A 25,247-nucleotide genomic window follows, 5' to 3' on the forward strand; every position below is an offset into this window, starting at 1 on the left:
TCCATATTCTCTTTCTGTCCCAGAGCAGGTGGGGCTGCCTCGTCCCTGGAAGGGTTCGAGGCCAGGGTTGGTTGGACGGGGTTTGGAGCAGCCTGGTCTGGTCTGGAAGGTGTCTCTGCCCATGGCAGTGGGGTGAGACGGGGTGGGTCCCTGCAACCCAAACCATTCCCAAGTTCCATCAAATGATGGCTCTCAGTGCATGTGGCTCCTGCGAGAGGCGTGTGCCAGCAGCAGCAGCAGCAGCAGCACAGCAGCAGCAGCACAGCAGCAGCAGCAGCAGCACAGCAGCAGCAGCAGCAGCAGCAGCACAGCAGCAGGAGCAGCAGCAGCAGCAGCAGCACAGCAGCAGCAGTGCAGCAGCAGCACAGCAGCAGCAGAGCAGCAGCAGCAGCAGCTCTTGGGCTCTGCAGGGTCAGGTCCCAGGGACCATCCCCGAGCTCTGACTGGGAACGGGTGGGATCAAGCTCTGCTCCAGGCTCTGGCTGAGATGCAGGTATGAATTGTCAGACCAAGAGAGGCTTCCCTGGTCACTCCCCACACAACTGCCAGGGAAAAGCCTGGTAACCAGCTCACACAAAAATAAGCCCCTGAAACAACATCCATGGCTGTAAAATGAGGTGATTTCAGCCACCCCTCAGGTCTGGCTGCCCATGAAGGACTCTCTGGAGCACCCACACAAACTCACCAGCCCTGGTGCTGCCATCTCCTGCAGGGCACTCACGTGTTGGCAATCCCAGCCCGGCTATTCCGGCTCTCTCCCAGCAGCCATGGGAAGGAAGAGCTCCCACCAGGCAGAACACACTGGAAAACTCTGACAAAGAGAATTTTCCCTTATTCCCACCAAGCTGAACCATTTACCTGAGATGAAGCTGATGTGAGCAGTCTGTCCAAGCACCAGTGAGACACACAGCAATCTCCTTGTGCAGCTGCTTTGCTTCAGACTGTTCCTCCCGATTTGGGCTCTTCCTGCTCATCTACCAAGCAGGAACAATACTCTGATGGGGTGTCCAGATGAAGGATTTCAGATGGTGATCAATTATTCACATCAAAGAGAGTTGGGAAAAAATGTTTCCATGGTGGGAAGGGTGGTGGGAAACAGGAGTGTCAGCTAAAGGAATGGACTGGAACCAGTTTCAGGCCAGTTCAGCCTCCTGTGATCACAGAATGCCTGACTGAGCTTTCTCAAGCACCTGTATCCATTGGAGGTGAGACCTGCAGCCTGATTTTTCAGGGCAGCAATCCTCAGCAGAACAGCAGGAGCTCCTGAGCATTCTTTTCCCCAGAAATCATCCAGCTCAAAAGCCTGGAGCTGATCCTGTCCTGCTGGCACCAGGCTCAGGGGTTCAGTGCCTCTCCAGCCTCCACTGCAGCTGCTCCTGCTCCACAGCAGAACCTCCCGGCCCACGGAGGCCCTGGGCTGAGAAGATCTGGAGTCTCAGACCCCTCCTCCTGTACAGAGCTGGAGTCTGTGATCCCTCGGCTGCGGAGCCCAGATGTGGAGACCCCTCCTGAGCAGCCTCTGGGCCTCTCCCTCCCCCCCAGTGCTGCTTCCTTCAGGGATTGGCACAGCTGGACTCAGACTGCGGGGTGGGCTGGGCTGGTCCAGTGCCCTGCAACGGGCAGGGACACAGTGGCCGAGAGCCCCACCCAGCCTGGCCCTGGCCACGCTCAGCCCCGAGCTCCAGCGCTCAAGGAAGGTCCCGTGCTTGCCCCTGCCTTTTTGGGATGTTTTCCCTAAACACCAGAGCCTCCTGTGATAGGTGCCCCCAGACAGAGCTGCTCAGTGCTTTGTGCAGCCACTCCTGAGAGCTCAGGGTTGCCAAAGACAGAACCACAGCTGCTGCAGGCACAGCCTCACCAGATCCCAGCATCCCCAAATCCCTTCATCCCCAAATCCCAGCTGCTGCAGGCACAGCCTCACCAAATCCCTGCATCCCCAAATCCCAGCATCCCCAAATCCCAGCTCCCCTAGACCCCCAGCACCCCAACATCCCCAAATCCCAGCTGCTGCAGGCACAGCATCCTGGCATCCAAATTCCCTTGCATTACAAAATCCCAGCTGCCACAGCCCCCCAGGATCCCAGCTGCAGAAACTCAGTATCCTGGCTCTGCTCCAGGTTGATCCATTCCAGTCCTGGCTGAGCTTCCCAGGCTCTGCTGCAGGACACCCCCAAGCCTGGCAGCAACCCCCACCAGAGGGAGACTCGGCTCAGAATTCCCTGCTGCAGTTTCTTTGAGATCATTCTGTCTGGATTTTGTTTTTTTTAAGTAAAAAGTTTTCCTCCACACTTCTGCTGGATCCCAGTTGTGTGGAATTCCAGAGCACAGGCTCAGCTCGGTTGCTCTGACCAGTGCTCCCTCCCAGCACCACCAGTTCCTCCCTCTGCCAGGAGAGGAGCCCCCAAGGGTGACCCCCCTGATCCCAAAGTATCCCCTTGGATACTTTGGGATCATCCCAACCCCCTGGGTCCCATCCTGGAGGGAAACTGCTGCTCCTGCCCCAGAGATGGGACAGGGTCCTGAGCCGAGTGTGGCTGCAGGGAGCTCGGGGCTGGGCAGGGCACCCACAGCACCTCTTCAGGTGGCAGCCCTGTCACACACACACACAAGTGACACCAGCTTTCTTTGTGTTTTTATCTCAACTCCCCAGACACCAGATCCCTGTCCCCACCCTGGAATGTCCTGGAATGTCCTTTACACACAGCTACAAAAATCCTGGGAGAGAGGGGGCAGGGCTGGTCCCTGGAGTAGAACTTGGCCAATTCCTTGGAACAAAGTTGGGCTGATTCCTTGGAGTGTGGATGAGCACTGGGATCACAGCTGGGCTGATTCCCAGGATCCAAGCTTGGCCAAGTCCTGGGATCAGAGTTGGGCCCATGCCCCAGATCCAGGCTCTGGGATCAGAGCTGGGCCCATTCCCCAGATCCAAGCCCAGCCATGGGATGCAGTTCATGCTGAGAGGTCACTGTTGTCAAACCTCTCCTGGTCGTAGACCTCGGCCACCACCTTCCTGCCCGCGAACCAGCGCCCGTTGAGCGCCTGGATGGCCTTGTGAGTCTCTGAGGCCATGGAGAATTCCACAAAGATCTTGACGATGATCTCGGCATCCTCCTCCTCCCCCTGCTTCTCCTGGTAGATGATGACCCTGTTGACAGCCCCGAACTTCCCGCACTCTTCCGTCACTTCTCCCTCCAGGTCGTCGTCGATGTCCTTGGGATCCACCATGTTCCGCAGCACCATCACCGTGGACTGCAGGGAAGGGATGGGGGAATTAACGCCTGGAGACACGCACAGGACACACCCGAGCACCCCAACCGCTCCCTGGGGCTGAGGGCTCAGGTTCTCAGGGTAATTACTGAGTTTCCAGGTCTGTTTGCTGCTGGCTGTGAGGGATTCCCTGGATCAGAACTCCCCTGGGTTGGGAATGCTGTCTGCCATCCCCTGGGCTTTCCTGGGATACACCTTGGAAGCACAATGAGCCTTGGGCACCGCTCTTATTTTCCTTGTGCTGCTGCCATCCAGGTAATGTTTGGCTTTTCCTCAGCAGTCCCTCAATTCCATCACAATTATCTTTATTTTCCTTTCCTCCCCCTCCCAGTAAAGCTGAAGGCTTCCCCAGGTGTTCTGGGTGCTCCCAGCAGGACACACAGGTAGGTCACACACCTGCCCCCAGGCCCTCTGTGACAGCCCCTTGGGATCTCAGATCGGAAGGGACAGCTGGAAGTCACCTGGCCTGAGCTCCAGGGCCACGTCCAGGTGGCCTTGGCTACTTTCAAGGATGGAAACTCCACTGCCCCTCTGGGCAGGCTGTTCCGTGCACCTGGCCCTGGCACACCTGGGGCATTCCAGACTCTGCCCCATCCCATTCCAGGCTCCATGTGAACACGTGTCCTGTGGCTGTTCCTCACAGCCCAAATCAAGGGCACTTGGAAGCTCAGAATTCCAAACTGACTGGGATGGAGCATTTTATTAAAAAAGACAAGTTTTGGTTTTTTTGCGTTTTAAATATTTTTGAACCTCAAATAAACTATTTAGCTCTGCTAAGCTTCTCCTGAGCCAGGCTGTCCCACAGACTGAATCTTTGGGACAGAGGTTGTGGCTGCTGGGACAGAAGCTCAAAGGTGTGTTTAACTTCAGGCACCCTTGGAAAGTGGAGGGAACCCCTCATTCCTTAGGAAATGCTGCCAGCATGGTCCCTGTTAGCAAATGGGGAAGAAATATTGCAGATTCCCTGTCAAAGCTCAGGAAATCTGTCAGGAAACTCCATCAAAGGAACAAACTGGACATGCCCAGGCAAGATTATGAAGTCTCCTCCAACAGGCCCCACAAAAATCCATTGCTCTGTTTAATGTTCTTTTTCTGTCCCTCATTCTTGTCCTCCTCATTGCAATCCCACGATTTGGATTATGTAGAGAAACACCTCAGGGTTTCACAGAATTAATTCAGGTGGGAAAAGACCTCTAAGACCATTGAGTCCAACCTGTGACCAGTGCCCACCTTATCACCCAGACTGGGGCTCCTCTGGGGTTCTGGACAGGACTCACCCCACTGTGGAATGTTGTGGAGAAAAGGTAAACTTGGTACTTGGGACAGATTGGCCTGGACTGTGCCAGTCCCACCTTTCCAGCCCAAAGGCCACCAGGGTTTGATTTAGTGACACCAGGGACAGGGTTCAGTCAGAGACACCTCACCAGGGCCTGCTCCAAGTCCTCCAAGGGACCCAGGCAAGATCACGGAATGCCAGGATGGTTTGGGATGGAGGGACTAAAAGCCCATCCAGTTCCATCCCCTGCCATGGCAGGGACACCTTCCACTATCCCAGGTTGCTCCAAACCCTGTCCAGCCTTGGCCACTTCCAGGGATGGAGCAGCAACAGCTCCTCTGGGCACCTGTGCCAGGGCCTGCCCACCCTGACAGGGAACTAGCCCTGCCCTGTGGCAGCAGGAGGCCACTGGCATTGCAGGCCCAGTCCTGAAGAGCAGAGCTCAGAGGTACTGTGGGTGCTCCTGCAGAGCCACTTGGGCCACGTGTGTCGCCCGCCCGGCCTCACCTCCTGCTTGCGGAGCAGCTTCTGCATGACCATGTGTCGGGCGCTGCTGCCGGAAATGCTCATGTGCTCCTGCTCGCTCAGCATCTCCGGCCGCTCCGACTCCTGGAACACCTCCTCCTCCTCCTTCTCCTTCTTGACCTCCACCAGCCCCAGGGCCGGGGGGCTGGCCAGGATGGGGTTCACGACCCCCACCTGCGGGATGGTCACTGGGATGGGCGGCCGGGCAGGGGTCACACCTGGAGAGCACAGGGACAGAGGATGGTCAGCGACACCCAGTGTGATTACCCAGCTTTCCCCCATGCCAGGAGTTCCTGCTGGGAACCCATGGCCTGTCCCATCTATTGGACAGCAAAATTAATCCATGAACACTCAAGTTCTTGGCCAGGCAGGGCCAGCAGCAGGATTCCTGTTCCGAGTGGACCCAGGCACTGAGCCCTGTGGAAAAGGGACGAGGATAACGAGGCAGAGCAGGTGACAGGAGCAAGGGGACCCACAGAACTGACAAGGGAAGAGCACACATGGGTGACAGGAGGAGGGCACAGACATGCAGGTGACAGGAAGAGAAGCACACAGGTAACAAGAGCACGTGACAGAAGGAAGAGGACACACAGGTGCCAGCAGGAGGGGACCCACCTGTGATGACACCGGGGGCCTGTGCAGCCATCACGGCCTGGGGCAGAGCCCCCAGGGGCTGGGCCAAGGTCAGGGCAGGGGACACAAGCCCTGGTGTCGCCAGCGTGCCCAGCACTGCGGCTCCTGCCACGGCTTCCTGCGGGACACACGGAAAACCCTGGGTCACCCCTGCTCCAGGGACTCTTCCTGCAGAGCATCCAGCCAGGCCCAGCTGTCCTACACCTGGGAAATCCCAGATATTCCCATTCCCAGCAGCTCCCAGTGCTGCTGGGGAAAGTCAAGGCGTCACCCAGCCCAGCAGGGAAACAACAACTGAAGCACCCTGGAAGACAAACCTCCTGGAACTCAAACCCCAATAAACACCCTGACTCCAGATCCCAGAATTCCAATAACATTCAGGAGGAACATCCAGCTGAACAATGAGCACTCCCATGCCATGGAAACACTGAAAACTATGTGCCTAAAACACACCCTGCAATCCCAATGTTTTTGGTTGTTGTTGCTCTCCAGGCAACATTGTAGTCCTGATTCAACTGCTCACATCCTTCTCCTCCCTGTATTCTCAGGGCTCCTGTAATCCTTGATGTAGCAGAGCAGAAGATCCTCAGGTTTTGTCCCTCCCACATGTTCCAGGAGCTGTGACAAAGCTGCTGCCATATCCCAACTCTCCTCTACACAAATGCCCAAACTCTGGAATCCAGCCCATCCCATCATCTGCTCCCAGAGCCCACAAGGCCTCTCCTGTTACCACTGGAGATGAAGCTCCTAATGAAGGGCAATGGGAAAGTGCTGGAACAAAACCACTGGAATTTCTGGCAACAGTGGTCACCAGCTGCTCCCACTTCTCACTGAGATGGCTAAAAAACTTCTCCCAATACTTTTGATTCTCTCACTTCCTTTCAAGTCTGACTTTTCCTACCTCTGGTAGACAGGGGTGACCCTTACTCCTCTGTCTTTAGAGCCACTCTCCTCACAGGAACAGATGCTGCAGTTTCTTGACATAACAGCAGGATTTATCCATGTCTGTATCACATCTCTACCATTCACTTCAGCACAGTCCATATTCTTTCCCAAAGTGATTTTGATCCAAGTAATTCCAGCCACGGCTCAACTTCCTCCCTCCCTTGACTGCAGAGGTTTCCAGACCTGTGGAATCTTTCCTGGGGACCTGTGAGTTCCACATGAGGGGCAGCTCCTCCCACTGCTGCCTCCACCTTTGATTCAGGGAAACATTCCCCAAAAAGCCTTCCAGAGCCTCAGCTCTGCTGCAGCAGCACCAGGGGCTGCGCTGGCCAGCAACTCCTGCCCAAGAAAACCCCAAACCACAACAGTGCTGGAATTTTCTTTCTCCGTGTGCTACAGTGCCATGGGGGGATCCTGCTGCCCAAGGCAGGGATGGGGGCACAGCCATGGGAATCTCCCACCCAGGAGATCCTGGTACTTCAGGAAAACTAAACCAGAGAACTCAAGGTCTGTATCAATATGCAACCCATCACTGCCCTTCCCTGTTTCCCACAGCCTAAAGTCATTCCAGGCCTGTTCCACCCTGCTACAGGTGGGAGCTTCAGCCACAGTGCTGCTCACACAATTGCTCCTGCCCTCATCCCTCTCTCCATTTCCACGTCCTTCCCTGCTTCCTTTCAGCCTCTCCTGCAACCATTTTTCCCTCATTGCTGGTTTGATTTCCTCACTAGGAATTCTCTCCACCCTTCCCCACCAGTTCTTGAAATAAAACTCTCATCAGCTGTGCCAGATCATTCCAAAATCTGGTGTCTCAGATTCCCCAGATGCCAGGGACAAGCTTCCATGTGTGAAATCCTGGGACAGAGTATGAACTGGAATCATGGCATCCTGCAATGGTTTGGGTTGGAAGGGACCTTAAAGCTCACCCAATCCCACCCCTGCCATGGGCAGGGACACCTTCCACTATCCCAGGCTGCTCCAAGCCCCATCCAACCTGGCCTTGGAAACTTCCAGGGATGGGGCAGCCACAGCTGCTCTGGGCAACCTGTGCAGTGCTCCGTGCTGTCCCTGTGTCTCACCTGTGCTGTACCCAGAGCTGTCCCTGTGTCTCACCTGTGCTGTGCTCTGAGCTGTCCCTGTGTCTCACCTGTGCTGTGCTCTGAGCTGTCCCTGTGCCCCCCTGAGCCATTCCTGTGTCTCACCTGAGCTGTTGTGCCCAGAGCTGTCCCTGTTCCATCCCTGTGTCTCACCTGAGCTGTGCTCTGAGCTGCCCCTGTGCCCCCCTGAGCCATTCCTGTGTCTCACCTGAGCCGTCCCTGTCTCACCTGAGCCGTGATCTTGGCGGTGGCAGCAGCAGCAGCGACAGCAGCTGCAGGTGGGAGCCCCCCAGGTGTGGCTGGGGTCAGGAGTGGCATTGGGGGTGTCACAGCCTTGCCCACCCGCAGGTACTGACCCCCCAGGTCAAAGAGGTTCATGGAGGAGACAGCGTCCTGGGAGGACTGCGCCTTCTCGTACTCTGCAGGAAGAGATCATTCACAAATGAGCTTTTTGTAGTTCAGTCATGGAATTATGGAATGGTTTGGGTGGGAAAGCACCTTAAAGACCATCCAGTTCCACCCCCTGCCCCCTTCCCTGGGCAGGGCCACCTTCCAGTAGCCCAGGTTTCTCCAAGCCTGTTCCACCTGGCTTTGGACACTGCCAAGGATGGGGCAGCCAGAGCTGCTCTGGGCACTCGGTGCCAGGGCTCACCCCCCTCACAGCCACTATCAATTTTATTTCTAAATCCAGCCCTGACCTGCTCCAAAGGTATTCCTACCACTTAAGGAAATTCCTTCGCCAGGGTGGAAAACCCAGCCCCAAAGCCACCCCCAAGAGCAGAGGACACTCCCCCCCTGCCCTGCCCCGGTTCCAGCCGGCTGTACCAATGAAGCCGTAGCCTTTGTGCTTCCCTGTCGTGGGGTCCCTGGCCAAGGTGCAGGATTTGATCTTCCCAAAGGCTTCGAAGACGCTCTTGATGTCATCGTCCGACAGGTCCTGGTGCACAGAGGCCACGTAGATGCGGTTGAAGGCCCGAGCCTCCTCTGCCAGCTGGTCAATGATGGGCTGAGCCTGCCCAATGTTACTGGGCCTCCCCACCTGCAGGGACAGGGATGGGAATGGAGTTGGGAAGGGCCTGGAGTACCGGGAGTTGAGGGCTGAGGGAGCTGGGAAAGGGGCTCAGCCTGGAGGAGGCTCTGGGGAACCCTTCTGGCTCTGCACAGCTCCCTGACAGGAGGGGATAGCCGGGGAGGCCGGGCTCTGCTCCCAAAGACCAAGAGACAAGAGGAAACGGCCTTGAGCCGTGCCAGGGGAGGTTCAGGCTGGACATCAGGAGGAATTTCATCAAAGAAAGGGTGGTCAGGCCTTGGAAGGGGCTGCCCAAGGGGGTGCTGGAGTTCCCATCTCTGGAGATGTCAAAGGAATGTCTGGATGTGGCACTCAGTGCTCTGAGTGCCAGCTCAGGGCTGGGTGACAGGGTGGGGATGGGTCACAGACTGGACTCGGATGAGCTGGGAGGAGTTTCCCATGTGAACAGTTCCATTCTGTGATATGGATGGTCCATGGAGCAGGGCAGCACCTGGTCCCTCCCTGCCTGTGCAAACCACAGCACACCCCAGAGAACCATCCCTCATCAGCAGAGGGAACAGGAACAGCCTGCACTACTGGGCTGCTGGGCTCTGCTCCCTCCTCCCTGTACCCCTCCCATTTACCTCCCCTGACCTGCCAAACACCAACTTCCAGGGACTGAGGATTCTGTAAGCAAATCACAGCTGACCCCTTTCCTTCAGGGGCTCCTAAACCCCCTGGGCCATGGGACTCTGCACACACTCAAAGCGTGTCAGAGGCACCACAGAAGATATAAAGAATCACCTTTGCTTTTTCCTCAAGAGAATTCCATGTGTGGGTGGGGAAACCTGAGCTGAGTCCCTGGAGCCAATTTCAGGTGGGACTCGCAGGCTGAGGGTTTCTCCTCGGAGAGGAGGGGCCCAGAGCCACCGTGTGCTCCATGCTGGACATCAAGGTCCATCAGGGAACAGTCTTTAGGTTCCTCCCCCATCACAGTGCTGTGGGGAGCATTTCCAGGCATGAAACCGTTATTGACAGGAAAAGAGAAGCAGGAATTACCAGAGCAGGCACGTTACTTACTCACCTTAATGTTCCTTCCCCCCAGCATGACAGAATTCATCTGCTCCAGGGCCAGCTGGGCAGCTTCAGGAACCTCGTATTCCACAAAGGCAAAGCCCTGGGATGGCAGGAGACACCTGTCAATCACTCCAATCTAATGCAGCCAAGGTTTCCCATGGATCCTCAAATGCCTACAGGTGGAATTGATTCCCAACACACTGATTCCTGCTCGTGGCCCAAGAAGATTCCTTCGAGAAGCATTTTATTGGCAGAGAATGGCTTGCAGAGGTTCCCCCCAAGGGCATCTCATTCTGGAGCCTCTGGGACTGCAGCAAAACCCCACCTAACTAAGAGGTGCTACCTTGTCAGCACTTCCAGCAGAGCTTCAGGTTGGACATCAGCGGGAATTTCTTAATGGAAAGGGTGGTCAGGCATTGGAAGGGGCTGCCCAGGGAGGTGCAGAGTCCCCATCCCTGGAGATGTCCAAGGAATGACTGAATGTGGCACTCAGTGCTCTGGGCACTCTTTTCCAACCTCAAGGATTCTGATTCCATGCACTTCACCCCAGACACCCTGGCTCCCATCACCAGAATCCTGCCCTAAGGAGATCAGGGAGCTGCAAACCTTCACCCCCAGTGCTAAAAGGAGCCTGTTCTTCATAGGGATAGAGGTCCTTTCCTCTCATGACTGCATCTGGAAAGCCTTGAAGAGAGAAGGATGTTCCTTGAGGGTTGGGAATTACAGAATCACGGAAAAGTTTGGGTTGTAGGGACCTCAGAGCCCGTCCAGTTTCACACCTTCCACTAGATCAGGCTCCAAGCCCCATCCAGCCTGAGCTTGGACACTTACAGGGATGGGGCAGCCACAGATTCTCTGTGCAACCTGTGCCAGGGGCTCCTCACCCTCTCAGGGAAGGATTCCTTCCCAATATCTCATCCAGAATCCTGCAAAGCTGGTTATTTAGTGTTCAGGACACACGGCTGAAAGAAATGTCCTTGCAGAAGACCCCAAAATGCTTCATCACTGGGGAATCAGCAGTGCCCCCAAAGAATTCCATCCCTTCCCAAGACAGCTCTTTGCCAGATACAGCCAATCCCACAACGGTTTGGGTGGGAGAGGACCTGAAAGCTCATCCAGTTCCACCCCGTGCCACAGGCAGGGAACCCCCAGCGGGCTGGCAGTCCCATCCCACCTTGTGCTTCATGGTGACCGAGTCCCAGGACATGTCGATGCTCTTGATGGGCCCGAAGGGGGCGAAGGCCTGGCGGATGGTGTCCTCCCCCAGCTCGTAGTAGATGGAGCCCACGTAGACCCGGCACATGATGGCGAGTGCCCGCTGCCTCTGAGCCGCCATCTGTAGCGAGACAAGGACTGGCTGGTCAGTGCCGGGCTGGCCGTGGCCACTGGGGCCTCCTCCCCCTCCTGCTTCCCTCCCGGGAGCCACCCCCGGCGGCAGCTCTGGCACAGCCTGGATCAGAAGGATTTCCCTGCTCGCTGCACAGGGCGCTGGAGCGGATCCATCCGGTTCACTCCCGGATAAAGTCCGGCTCGTCCTGGGGCAGACGCCTCTCGGCCCCTCCGGCCGGGTCTCCCCCAGCCTGATCTCATCTCCAGCCACACCTGCAGGAGGAGGGAATCCCTTCGCTCTAGGGCAGCTTCCCCCTCCAGGCAGCAAAGGGCTCAGCTCTGGGCACTGGGAGAATCCCTCCCGCTCCCCCCAACAGCAGAGATCCATCGGCACTCCCGCCCCCGCCCCGTCCTCCCGGCAGCAAAGGGTCTGGAACTGGGAACCTCCCCCCGCTCCCTCTGGCACCAGAGCCTCCCCCCTCCCCGGCAGTCCGAGATCCAGTACTGGGCACCACTTCCACAGCTCAACAGCAAAGCCAAACACTTCCATGGCCCAGTGGGACTCCTGAGAAGCGTGTGGTGCCAGTACTCATCCCTGCCTGGCGGCACTGGCTGTACTGGTGCAGCCCCAACACACGGCTGCTGCACTGAGGGTTTCTGCTACTGCATCCTAAGTCTGCCTGGAAACCTGTTTTCAAGACAAATCCAACCATTCCTTACAGGAGGGATCCCAAAAGCAGAGCACAGTGTGTCCTTCGTGTCTGTCAGCCCAGAGCAGCTCTAGAGCTGCTGAGGGACGTGGCCACCCCACGGGGCTCTGGAGGAGTCACTGCCTGCATGTGAGGGGATGGCTTTGGGGCAGGTGGGACACACCTGGGGCAGGAAGAGGCTGGTGCGGAGCACATGCAGCAGCAGCAGCAGCAGCAGGTGATGCCTCTGGCCCTGCCCAGCACCACAGCAGGGAGCTCTGAATACCCCCTTCCCTCCCCAGCACCCCCAGGACAGAGGGGCTGCAACCAGGACCTTCAGGAGATGATTTTTGGGGTGCTATAATGAGGAGTTCTGCCATGCCTGGGGACCCCTGGGGCAGAGGGAAAGCACTCAGGGCCTTCTCAAGGCTGATTTTTGCCCTAATGAGCACAGGAACTCTTCCTGGGGGTGCTGCAGCCCAAAAGGAGGGAGAGCTCATCTGTGACAGGCACAGCAGCATGGGCGCAGCCTGTACCCGAGGGACTCCTGCTCCCTCCTGCACCTGTCCAGGACTGCCACTGGCCACAGGAGGAGACAACCTGGGAGGGTTTAAATCCTGCCATTCCATACAGGACACTGCGGACAGGGACAGCTCTCACCCCAGACTCTGCCCCTGAGGTGACATTAAACCCCATCTGCTGCCCCTGTGGTGACATTAAATCCCATCTGCTGCCCCTGTGGTGACATTAAACCCCATCTGCTGCCCCTGTGGTGACATTAAACCCCATCTGCTGCCCCTGTGGTGACATCCAGCCCCAACTGCAGCTCCTGAGGTGACATCCAGCCCCAACTGCTGCTCCTGAGGTGACATCCAGCCCCAACTGCTGCTCCTGTGGTGACATCCAGCCCCAACTGCTGCTCCTGTGGTGACATCCAGCTTGCCCCTTGCCTGGCTCAAGGATTTCCCGGCACGGCTGGGCCATGGCTCTCTTTACTCTGCAGGCTGTGACCAGCAGGACTATGGCACGTACACATGCAGGACTGTGTCTGGGTGGTCTCCCAGGTGCTCCAGCACATTCCCAGCTTTGGTGCAGGAAATCCCCTCAGTCTGAAGCATATCTGGGGTCAGAACCACCACCAGCGTCACCCTGGGTGTCCCAGGGAGGCACCTCTCCCGAGGAGCCTCTGCAGGAGGAAATCCCCACCTTGCCCTGCCACAGAACTCTAAAGGAGAGGTGGGGGAGTGAGGAGGACTCAGGACTTCCAGACAGCAGAATTCCTTCCTGGAAAGGGTGGTAAGGCATTGGAAGAGGCTGCCCAGGGAGGTGTGGAGTCCCCATCCCTGGAGGTGTCCATGGCACTCAGTGCTCTGGACTGGTGATCATGTGGGGACCAGGCACAGGTTGGACTCGATGACCTTGGAGGTCTTTTGCAGCCTTAATGACCCTGGGATTTTAGACCTGCAGAAGGCAGAGCTGAGAGGGGCTGTGCTGACTCCGGGTGTCTGTGGGTCACCAACAGGAGCATCCAGGTGGGGGATGTGTCCTGGGCACCTGAGCTCAGCACAGGTCAGCATCAGGGCCTCCTGCCTGGACATCTCACTGCTCTCAGCAGCCCCCAGGCTGATTTCGCTGTCCCCTGTGCCTCTTTCTCCTCCTGTCACATGGAAAAGCACCTGAAGCCTGAGCCAGGCAGCAGCCCCCACCTGCAGCTGTGCCATGCTGCTCTAAAGGGATTTGGCAGGTAATTTTAAGGACAGGCCAAAACCCCACCTTGGGGTGCTCTTGTAATCAAAGCAGGTGATGCACAACCCCCACCACGAGCATCAGTAATAACCAGGGGATGGTGAAGGGATGTGGGAATTTTATACTGTGACACCTGGAGGGAGGACTGAGCCCATGGGAAGCTGTAACTCGAGCCCTGACACCCGAGAGCTCAGGGAGCTCGGGCTGTGCTGCCTCCACAAAGGAATCAGGGAACCTTGGCAACAGGAAAAGTGCTGGATGGGGGCTGTTTGCACTTTGTGCATTCTGAATGGGCTCTGGGGCGAAGCATGTGCCAAGAATTGGATATCCTGACTGCTCTGAACTGTACCAGGCTCCTGCTCCTGGGCTGGGTCTGCCTGTGACTCCTGAGGGAGGAATGGCTGAGGAAAAGGGGTCACAGCCCAGTGCCCTGGGGGTCATAAGTCATTAAAACTTTCCTGTGCCACCAACTCAGCTGTGCCCAGCTGGGGAGAATGAGCCAAAACCAATTTAGGCCAAATTGCTGGAGTTGCACTGTCAGGCAGCAGCTCCAGGGATGGGGGAGTTCCTGGGCATGAGGGCTCCAACACCATCTCTGCCAGATGCACACCAGGATGGCTGTTCTGCTCCACTCCACTCCACACTTACCCCTGCCCCAGAACACCCACTCTGGCTCCCCACTGACACATCATCCATCATCAAAGGAGGGAGACTGGGGGTTTCACTTTCACTTCAGTGCCCTTCTTCTTGGAGTTCAAACCTCCATCTGTGTTTTACACCAGGCACAAATCTCACACTCCAGCAAGATGGAGAGGTATTTGCAAATGTGCAAACAAATTTACAAATGAACCTTTGGGTGCAGAGAAAAGTCATTGGACACTTTGTCCAATACGTCTAGGGAAAAGTAGAGGATGGATCATGCCAGGTCATTCAGCCCTTTGTGGCCTCTGATTAGAACAGGCACAAAGGGTCTCACATGTTCTCTGATCAGTCCAGCGGTTCTGTCCCTTCCATCCTGCTCCTGCTGCACTTGGAACGTGCCATACTGCCCTGGTCTGGACCATGCACAGTAAAGAGAGTCTGAGCCTGGGCTACACCATGTTCTGCCAACCTCCGGCACCCCGGCCCTCCCCAGCACCGGCCGGCTCTGGCTGCTGGGAGGTCGTTCCACAAGAAATCGCCCCTTGGTGAGTTACCTTGGCCGTTAGTTTTAGGTCGGGACCTCAGAACTGTAGCATCCCTAGAAATGCAGCTCCCACAATTTCACGGGTGTGTTCAGAACTGGTGGAAATCTAAAGCTGTCTTTGCCCCCGAGTGGCAGTGTCCCCGCAGACTGCACAGCCTGGGGTCTTCTCGGGGCAGTGACACCTCGCTCTGCTCCTGGGCGTGTCCAGTACAGGTGGGGATGTGGGAGGGCTGTGCTGGGCGCGGACAAGAGCATTGGCACCACTACGAACGTCCCCACGCTAGGCCCTGACTAAGACAAGTGCCCCAGAAGAAGTGAATATGTCTATTGACCGATTGTAAAGGTGAGAGAGGATCTCCAAAGCCCATTGTCACTGCTGCCATCTGAAAGACAGTAAAGACAGAGTTCAGTCTGTTGGAGCTGAGCATACTACGGCTGTTTGTACAAACTCAAGCAGAGCGGCGGCACAGGGGCACCTGCGGAGAGGCCTCTCCTTCCTCGGCCCTCACTGCCTGGTCCCCAGGGCTGTCCGGCGCCAGGACCCTGCCGAGTCCGGTCCCACCAGGCCAGGGTGGGGTTGTGCTGCTGCCGCTGCCTTGGGAAGCAGGGTGGGATCCCAGGGGGGACTCAAGGCAATAGTAACCTCTGCAACCACTGTCGTTGATTCACCCCCAGCATTTAAAAGGAGCCCCTCATCTAGAGCAGACCCTCAGAACCAGGCACAGCCCCAAACGGCCTCAGCTGCCGGGCAGGGAGAGCACATCCACAGGGATTCCTCAGGCAAAGCCCTTGCTTTGGGCTTCCTGACTTGGAGTGAATGCAGTGAGACGTGTTCCAGAAACCTCTGAAGGAGAGGAGGTGAAACCCCAGTTAAGGGTTCTCCCAGTATGGGCATTCCAGTACAAGCAGGAACAGCCAACAGAACTTCTCCAAAATTGAGAGCACCTGGGTGCAGGGGAGGGAAATGGGGCAGCACCAGGACATGGGGACACAGGCACCCTCCCTCAGGCAGAGGAGATGGTGACAGGACACTGTTCCCAGGATCCCTTCTGCCTTCACCACCTTAAACATGGCTCAGAAGCAAAACCCACGGCAAAGTCTCTGGCTTCTTGTATCTCAAGAAGGGACATCCAACAGGACGGGAATTTTTAACCATTTCCTCTTGGAACAAAAGAGATCTGCAGGCAATTTGTGAGGTCAGTCAGGGTGCCTAGGTGAGCTGCAGGCTCAGGGCTGTGCTCTGGTTCCGAGGGCCCTGAGAACTCCACCGTGTCGGGGGGAGCACGAGGCAGAGGGAGCGGCTCGGAGGGGGGTCTCACCTGGAGGTTGGTGAGCTGCTGCTGCTGGTGGGCGATGGTTTGTTTCACCAGCACGCTCTTGATGCTCTGCTCCATCGCGTACTTCTTGGCCTGGAAGGAAAACAGGGGCTGTAGGGGCAGGACAATACGATGGGGCAGGGAACGATGCCTGGCTCTGCACCACAGCTCCCAGAACCTTCTGGTCTCCATCTCTTAAGCACCACAGCACTGCCCACAGCTCCCCGGCACCTCGAGGCCCTGGGACACAGCAGGATGTCATGAGGGGCAGCGCGGGAAAGCAGCATGCACTGGGAGCTCGGCATCCCCTTCTTCCGCCCTCACATCCCACCACAGCCCCTTACCTGCAGGGCCCAGGGCGGGGCACGGCCTCCTTCAGTCCTCTCCTCTCAGAGAGCGTCTGCACAGACAGGTGCTACAGCAGGGAAGGGGCTCCACCTCCCCATGGCCATCCCTGGGCTGGGCTCTCCCCTCTCAGAGATCCTGCTCTGGATCTGCTCCCAAAACACACCAGCTCTTCCCTAGCTCTGCTCCCTAAATGCCCCAGTTCACCTCAGGCTCTGCCTGCACACACGAGGCTCCTTTGGGGTTTCTCTGTCCTCTCCAAATCTGGCAAAGCCAGAGATTCCAGCGGTGCCGGCACAGAGGCTGTGTGCCAAGGCAAACCTCATCCCCACGCCTGTGCACGCTCCTGGGACACACACTCAGCCACCCCTTGGGCACCTGGTCTCCATGGCTGTGCTTGGGAGCTGCCAGGGAATGGGAGGATCTAACCCAGGGAATTGAGGTGTGTGCTTCAGAAACCTGGAAATGGACAAGGGGATTTGCATCCCTCGGCTCCAGAGAAGCCAGAGGGAACGAGGCTGGGAGCCAAGCAGCACACACAGGGGGACAGCTGTGACAGCACAGGCACATCCACATGGAGCCTCCCGAGGACAGAGCTCTCTATCCCTGTCATCCCGAGGACAGCGATATTCTGGGATGTGTTCTGGTGTGCACAGTGACAGGCCAGCTGCAGCAGACCCCAAGTTCAGTCCTCGTGGAGCAGTGGCTGTTCCTCAGTGACTTTCTGGCACCCACAGCCTAGCTCAGAATTCCCATCTGACTCAGGATGCCACTTTTCTGAACTAATTTACTTTTTAAATTAAACCCGCTCTCACCCACCCCAACAGCAATTCCCCATCATGCTCCCAAAAGTGTTCATGAACTCTAAACCAAACCAAGTCATTCCTGGGCCCGTATGTGACTGTGGGACCCTCCAGCATGGCTGTGATCCCAGAAATCCGGTGGGGAGTTCCCTTTGGAACCCACCAGGGACAGAGGCCCACTAAGAACACAAACAATACCACCCCCCAAAAATAGCAAATTCCCAGCAGTTTTACTCACTTTCTGGAGAGCTTCCTGCTGCTCTGGGGTGAGAGGGGGCAGCCCCAGCTTTGCTGCCGTGCTTTGCCCATTTTCCATCTTAATGGACTCTGTACCCTAAGGAAACAGAAAATGCTCAGGGAAAACTGTTCTCATGGGAGTGACCTGTTTCTTCTCTCCCAGGAAACCAAAGCACTTCATGTCAGAACATGACAGTTGCCTAAAAACCCTTCCCAAACCCAGCTGTATGTCAGAAAAACCAGTCCATATTCCCACAATTCCCTGCAGCAAGAGCCATCCCAGCAATTGTACAAACCAAGGGATGTGTTGGGCAGAGTTCTCCAACCACATTTTCTGTGAACAATCAGATAATCCCCAATCCTTGCTCACATCATCTCCATTCCCATAAAAGAGCCACTGTTTAATGTCCCCATCAATGTTCTCCTCCCACTTCTCCCTCCCAGCTCTGTTGACTCAGCTTTTTCAAGTTCTCATTTTAAAACCTTCTCTGAAACTTTCACAAATCACAGAATGCCCTGGAGGGACCTTAAAGCTCACACAGTCCCACCCCCTGCTATTGGCAGAGACACCTTCCACAATCCCAGGCTGCTCCAAGCCCTGTCCAATCTGGCCTGAAACACTTCCAGGGATGACGCAGCCACAGCTTCTCTGGGCAACCTCTGCCAGGGCCTCACCAGCCTCTTAGGGAAGGATTTCTGGCCAATATCCCATCTAACCCTGCCCTGTGGCAGTGGGAAGCCATTCCCCTTGTCCTGTCACTCCAAGCCCTTGTCTGAAGTCCCACTCCAGCTTTCTGAAACTAGGATTCCAGCACAGCAATCCCACTGCTGGAACCATGGATTGTCTGCTGGGACCATGACAGACTCCAGCAAGGTGATCCCACTGCTCCAACCATGGATCCCACTGCTAGGACTGGGACTCCAGCACAGTAATCCCACTGCTGGGATTGGGACTCCAGCACAGTGATCCCACTGCTCCAACCATGGATCCCACTGCTGGGGACATGACTGACTCCAGCACAGTGATCCCACTGCTGGGACCACGACTGATCCCAGGAATTCAGCAACCCAGGGATGGCACTGCTGGGACTGTGATTCCAGCCCAGCCCCCAGCAGCAGGATGTGACCCTGCCTTTGGTGTTCATGTGGGTTCTGGTAGCACCATCCATCAAAACACAGCTGGTTCCTTCTCTCAACTCCTCATTTCCCATCAACCACCCAAAAGCAGGGACAAACCCCAGCCTGTGGTCCTGGGCACGCGTTCGGCGGGACACGCTCCTGTGGGAAGTCTTTGCTCCGAGTAAAAGCAGCATGGAAAAACCTCTGTTCTGAGCAGGGACCAAGACTGGAAGCTTTTTCTTTACCAAAAGCAAAGCTTCTCCTGGATTGTCACAGAATCAGGGAATGGTTTGGGTTGGAGGGACTTTAAATCTCATTCCATTCCACCCCCTGCCACGGGCAGGGACACCTTCCACTATCCCAGATTGCTCTAATCCATCCAGCCTGGCCACAGACACTTCCAGGGATGGGGCCACAGCTTCCCTTCCCACCCCAACCATTCCAGCATTCTAGGATCCTCAACAATCTGACTCTTATTTTACAGCAAGAATAAGACTCCTGGTTTTGAGCTGTCTCCAGTTCCCTGTGAGCATTTCCCAGGATCAGTGAACATGGAGCAGACAGAAAACAAAGCCTCCCAACAACAAAGCCCGTTCTCCAGGTGTCTGGACAGAATCCAGAGCTGCAGTTGTTTCCCTGGTCCCTTCAGCAGTCCACGGCTGGAGTGGAACACAAGGAACAGAAGGATGAGGGGAACAGCAGGGCACCAACAGGAGCTGACAGAGGAGCAGAGGTGGCTGGAGCTGCAAACTGGCAAACTCCAGTGCACAAAGCCATGACTGCACAGGCCACAGCCAGGCTGAAAACGAGATCAGCAAAGCCATATGGAATCAGGGAACTGCTGAGACTGGAAAAACCCTCACAGGCCACCGAGTCCAACTGTCCCCAGCACTGCCAAGGCCAGTAGTGACCATGTCCCCAGATGTCATCTCCACCCAGCTACACACACAATCCAGAAATGCTGATCTGTTTATAAAAGAAGGCTCCCTCATCTCCAGGACTCATTTTGATTGTGGAACATCCAATAAATGAATTTTAAAAGTCCTTCTTGTCCTTTCCCACCTGGCTGAAGCCCTGTTTGTCACCAGCTGTCCCTTCCCACATCTCTGCCATTGGACACTCAGGCCCAGAGCTCTCCCCAGCCAGTTTCAAAGTCCACAAACCCTTTTCCCAGTGCTGCTCCCATCTCCTCCAGCTTTAAAAACTCGATTATTCCAATTTAGGAGCTCTGAGATGTGGGAGGAGAAGAACAAAGTGCAGGGCTGCTGATTGTAACTATTCAAAACAAAAAAGTCAGGAGCCCAATCTGTTGTGATGGTTCCAAACCCAGCCCATTGCATGGCTGAGTTTAATATAATTTACATATATGAGCAAATTAGCAGGCACAGCTTCTAAAAACTGCTCTGGAACATCCCAGCTCCAGCACAGAGAGCAAAGCTGAGACTGAAAGGACCCAGCAGTGCCCAGGAGCACCCAGGCACTGCTGGCTCCAGGCTCTCTGCCACCACACATCCCTCTGGGAAGTACCTACAGATCCAGGGGTGATCTTTGCTGACCACTGAATGACTCCAACAGGAATTCCTGAGGTTCCCTCACCATGGAACATTCCCCAAGGAACATCAGCACCCTGTCACTCCGGAATCCCTGGAAAGCAGCACACTGTGCAAACCCAGCCCAACCTCCACCCTCAGAGAGCCCAGGCTGCTGCTTTCCTCTTTCCAGGCACCTCAGGATAACGCTGGTCCCAGCAACAGGCTCAGCTCAGTTCCCTGGCACCAGACAACAGCACCTGAGCGCTTTGTGCTCCAGTTCCTTGCCTGAAACCTTATTCCCACATCCCATAAAAGCCAGAAGGAAGCGAGGAAAGTGGGAGAAAAACTCGAGAAAAGCTGGTGGAAGAAGCAGAACAGGAGCTTCTCTGGAACAAAATAAATGGGAACCAGATTCCTGCTGCTATTCCAACATCTGAGCATGGCTGGACCCTTTTAGGGGGTTTGAATGCCAAGATTTCAGAAACATTCCTGGAAATTTGTTACAGGGCTGAGAACTCTGAAGTATAAAGTCACGAAAAAGACAGAATCACATTTATTTGGGAACCACAAGCAGCAAATCACACGGAGATCCCAGGAGACAGAAGTGCAAAAAGGAAGGATGAAGCACATGGCCAGGGCATTTGGCTCCATCCCTGCTCCTCCTCCTTGGCAGGGTGAACAGGAACTCAGCAGAGAGGCTGGAAGAGCATCCCCTGAGAGCCCACCAGGGGCAACAGCCTGAGCAGCACAGAATCCCAGGATCACAGAGGATGGAAAAGATGCCAAGGTCACAGAGTCCAAGCTGTGACTGATCCCCACCTCAGCACCACATCAAAGCACTGAGTGCCACGTCCAGTCGTTCCTCGGACACCTCCAAGGACAGGGACTTCAAACCTCAAGCAGCAGCCCCTTCCAATGGCCTTACCACCCTTTCCAGCAAGAAATTCCTCTACAACAGCTGAGTGTCCAGGGAGGGCCCTTCCTGGTGGATACAACCACATTTCAGTGTTTGTCCCTATTTTCCATCTTAAGTTCTTGAGGATTCCACTGGAACTCTGGAAACCCCTGGGGGCATGGTAACCTTTAGTACTCAATGGCTTCAGCAACTCCTTTCCCACACCCCATGGAATGCTCCTTCCCAACTGGGAACAGCAGTGCTGGCTGTTACTGCTGGCACATGCAGAATCCAGAGCATTGGGCACATCCAAAGCTTCTCCACTACTTCCCAGACATGTTCCCAGAGACTGGCAGAAAGCAAAACCTCCCAAAATGGGCTCTTTCTGCAGCACTTTGTGAGCAAATGGCTCCCACAGCTGCAGATGTGGCCAATGATGCAGAACCATGGAATAGTTTGGGTGGGAAGGGGTTTTAGAGTTCATCCAGTCCCACCCCTCCATGAGCAGGACACCTTCCCCTACCCCAGGCTGCTCCAAGCTCCGTTCAGCCTGGTCTTGAATGCTCCCAAGGACAGGGCAGAGGGTGGAACTGGATGAGATTTAAGACTGCTGCCATTCCAAAGCAGGCTTTGATTCCATGACTGACCCTTTCAGGCTCCAAATGACTTTTGCCAAACTGCACAGCTCAGCCAAGGGAATGGAACTGTGGCTGATACAGCTGCTGTCACTGAAGTCCCCAGTGGAGATCACACCTTCCAGCAGGGCAGGACCACCCACCCAACCCAGCTGGGATTCAGGAATGCAGAAGGAAGTCGGGCACCAGCAGAGGAGTTGATGTGAGGGCATGAGGGCTGACAGTGACAGGGAATGCTCCAAAATGCCCCTACAGAGGTTTTACTCTTCCAAATGACACTGGGTTAGGTGCCTGGAACATTGTGCTCATTCCCAGGGGTGCAGGGAGCCTGAAGACTGCCAGGAGTCAGGAAGAAAGCACAGGAACAACACCCAAGGGATGTGGGAAGGTCCCAGCCCGAGAAATGAGGGGAACACTGAACTGGGAGCACAATCAAGCACTGACACAGTGCCACCCAATGTCCCAGACTGCCGAGATTGCTTTAGCAAGGCACCCACGCCTGGATCAGCCTCAACAGGTGATCCCAGAGCCAAAACTAACAACAAGGTACCACCCAGGAACCCAGAGAATCCCTGAGAATTCCATGCACATCCCCTGGGCCCTGCTCTGTCTCACAGCACAGCAGCCCAGGAAGGATGATCTGGTGCAAACATCACAGCAGCTGTTCTCCAAATCCTCTGGGTCAGAAGGAAGGAGGGAACAGAGTGGACTTCCACAGGTCCTCCCCAGCCTCCCGGGGAAATTCATCAGCTGCTCGGGGCTGGGAAAATGGAGCCCAGAAACACCAGAGCTGGTTTTTACATCTGACAGGCAGCCACACACCTGCCTTTGGGTGGTTCCCACTGCTCCTGGCATCATGGAATCACTGAGCTTGGAAATCACCTTCAATATCACCAGCTCCACCCTACCACCTGTCCCCAGCCCAGAGCCCTGAGTGTCACACCCAGGCCTTCCTCGGACACCTCCAGGGATGGCGACTCCAAACATCCCTGGGCAGCCCCTGCCAAGCCCTGAGCACCCTTTGCCCAAAGGAATTCCTCCTGAAGTCCAACCTGACCCTCTCCTGCACAGCTTGAGCCGTTTCCTCTTGTCCTACCACCCTGCGAGGGTGTGCCTGTCCACAGAGCTCCCCCACACCTGGGGACCCCTGTGCAGGTGTGTCCAGAGACATTCCCCACACCTGGGGAGCCCTGTGCAGGTGTGTCCAGAGACATTCCCCACACCTGGGGATCCCTCACACCTGGGGATCCCTGTGCAGGTGTGTCCAGAGAGATTCCCCACACCTGGGGATCCCTCACACCTGGGGACCCCTGTGCAGGTGTGTCCAGAGAGATTCCCCACACCTGGGGACCCCTCACACCTGGGGACCCCTGTGCAGGTGTGTCCACAGACATTCCCCACACCTGGGGATCCCTCACACCTGGGGACCCCTGTGCAGGTGTGTCCAGAGAGATCCCCCACACCTGGGGACCCCTGTGCAGGTGTGTCCAGAGAGATCCCCCACACCTGGGGATCCCTGTGCAGGTGTGTCCAAGGGATCCCCCACACCTGGGGATCCCTGTGCAGGTGTGTCCAGAGAGATTCCCCACACCTGGGGACCCCTGTGCAGGTGTGTCCAGAGAGATCCCCCACACCTGGGGACCCCTGTGCAGGTGTGTCCAGAGAGATCCCCCACACCTGGGGATCCCTCACACCTGGGGACCCCTGTGCAGGTGTGTCCAGGGACATTCCCCACACCTGGGGATCCCTGTGCAGGTGTGTCCACAGGACAAATGGGAATTCTTAGGCCAGCTGTTTACTTCCCATCCCCTCTGGAATCACAGGTAGCCTCACAAAGCAAGACCTGCCCCTTCCCTTCCCAGCATTAACCTGGGAAACTCTCCGATGGATTAAGGAAAGATGAGGCAGGAAACAAAGCCAGAGTTATTTTTATTTACTCCCAAATGGGAGGACCAACACCTGCAAATTCACAAAAGAAATTCCAGGGTACTCGATTCCTTCTGGGATCAGCAGCAGCCCTTTAGAGCCGAGCTACTCTGGAATCAGAGCTATTCCTCAGAGAAATCCCACACTTTCCATGAAAACGACGATGGGGAAACAAGAAGCAAACGCAACAATAAATTCCTGCTGCGCCAGTGTGACTGCAGCTCCAGCCCAGAATTCCATGAGATGTGGGGATCCACGAGAGGAGCCCACGAGTCCCCGGCTATTCCCGATTTCCATTTCACACAATTCCCAGCGAGCCAAGAACGGCCCATTCCCTGCTCTGCTCACGCTCCAGCCCCAGGAAATTCCCTGTTCGCTCACAGCCGCAGCCAGGAAAGCTCTAAAAATGTCCCAGAGCCCACAAAGAACTCCCATAAACGCAATGCAGGCGCGTTTAGGAACGGGAGCGCAGGAAGGAGCTTTTAAACCAATGGATTTAGAAGCGCCGGCCCAAGCACAGCCAGCTGTGCGGTCCCTGGCAGCGGGACGGGCGGGAGCTGAGACCCGGCGGGCTCGGAGCTCAGGACCGAGCGGGGGGAGACCGATTCCTTCCCCAGAGGGAGGAGGCCGGGACGGGAGCCCAGAAACGGAGGAGAACCGGCGAGAAGCGGCGCCGTCCCCTCAGAGCCGCCACCCCACCCCGCGGGCCCGGGCGGACCCCCTTGGCGGCAACCGCTGTCTCCCGCCCCGCGAGGAGCCGGCCCGGCCCGGTCCCGCCGCCCATCGCCCCCTCACCAGCGCCATCGTCGTTGTCGCCGCCATCTTGTCCTTCCCGTCTACAGCACGCGGCTCTCGCGAGAGCTCCGCGGCGCGCGCGCGGGAAACAGGGGGTGGGAGGCCCTCACGAGAAAAAGTATCGCGAGAACTCGGGGGGTGTCATGTGACCAGAGCGCTTGCCAAGATGGCGCCGGCCGGGTGCTGTCAGTGCCGAAGGGGTGAGGTGTGGTATGGCGTGAGCCCGGGGACGGGGGGAAGCTGGGCTCCGGCTCGGCTGCTGCGACCCTCAGCGCCCCGGGGATGGTGCTGGGCCGGCAATGCCCGGCGCCTCGGGAAGGTCCAAAGTTCCGGTACCACGGGGACGTTTCTAGCTAAGAAAACGAGCTCAAACCGGCTGAAGTGCATGAAACCGCGGTAAAACCAGCTAAAACGGAATAAAACGTGCTAAATACGATTAGTACCGGGTGATCCTTGGCCACAGGCGGGGGGAAGAGCCGCGGAAAGCCCGCGATACCGGCCGTGGGCAGCGGGAGGTGCTGGAAATGTCACGGGAGGGACCGGGCCTGTCTGCTGGGAACCGCAGGGAAATGTCCCTGCCCCCACTCCGCTGTCCTTGTGTCCATTCCTCTGTCCCCACTCCGCTGTCCCTGTCCCCTTTCCCCTGTCCCTGTGTCCATTCCGCTGTCCCTGTCCCCACTCCGCTGTCCCTGTCCCCATTCCCCTGTCCCTGTCCCCACTCCCCTGTCCCCTTTCCCTTTCCCCTGTCCCTGTCCCCATTCCGCTGTCCCTGTCCCCTTTCCTCTGTCCCTTCTCTCGCTGCCGTTCGAGGGTCCCCGGTCCCTGGTGTCCAAATTTCAGCGCGGAGCCAAGGCCACACCCCGGC

The 25,247-nt window shown here is 56.6% G+C and overlaps 1 protein-coding gene across 3 annotated transcripts; it reads right to left on the reverse strand.

Annotated features, from left to right (window-relative positions):
* Positions 1–2,620: 2,620 nt before the first annotated feature.
* PUF60 (poly(U) binding splicing factor 60) lies at positions 2,621–24,705 on the reverse strand. Of its 3 annotated transcripts, none has more exons than XM_086875228.1 (11): positions 24,383–24,556; positions 17,482–17,577; positions 16,099–16,188; positions 15,112–15,162; positions 11,004–11,165; positions 9,837–9,929; positions 8,569–8,782; positions 7,972–8,162; positions 5,684–5,819; positions 5,051–5,286; positions 2,621–3,249 (listed from the first exon to the last, which is right to left on the reverse strand). In XM_086875228.1, exons 1-11 carry the CDS (start codon positions 24,407–24,409, stop codon positions 2,950–2,952), a joined length of 1,596 nt encoding a protein of 531 aa, XP_086731354.1. In that variant the 5' UTR covers positions 24,410–24,556; the 3' UTR covers positions 2,621–2,949. The 3 variants fall into 3 exon arrangements, with proteins under 3 accessions (XP_086731354.1, XP_086731371.1, XP_086731362.1); XM_086875245.1 differs by having other exon boundaries at positions 14,790–15,162; positions 24,383–24,452; XM_086875236.1 differs by lacking the exon at positions 15,112–15,162 and having other exon boundaries at positions 24,383–24,705.
* Between the last annotated feature and the right edge of the window lie 542 nt (positions 24,706–25,247).

Source organism: Cyanistes caeruleus, chromosome 1 (assembly GCF_971803275.1).
Source record: "Cyanistes caeruleus chromosome 1, bCyaCae1.hap1.1, whole genome shotgun sequence".
Lineage (NCBI taxonomy): Eukaryota > Metazoa > Chordata > Aves > Passeriformes > Paridae > Cyanistes > Cyanistes caeruleus.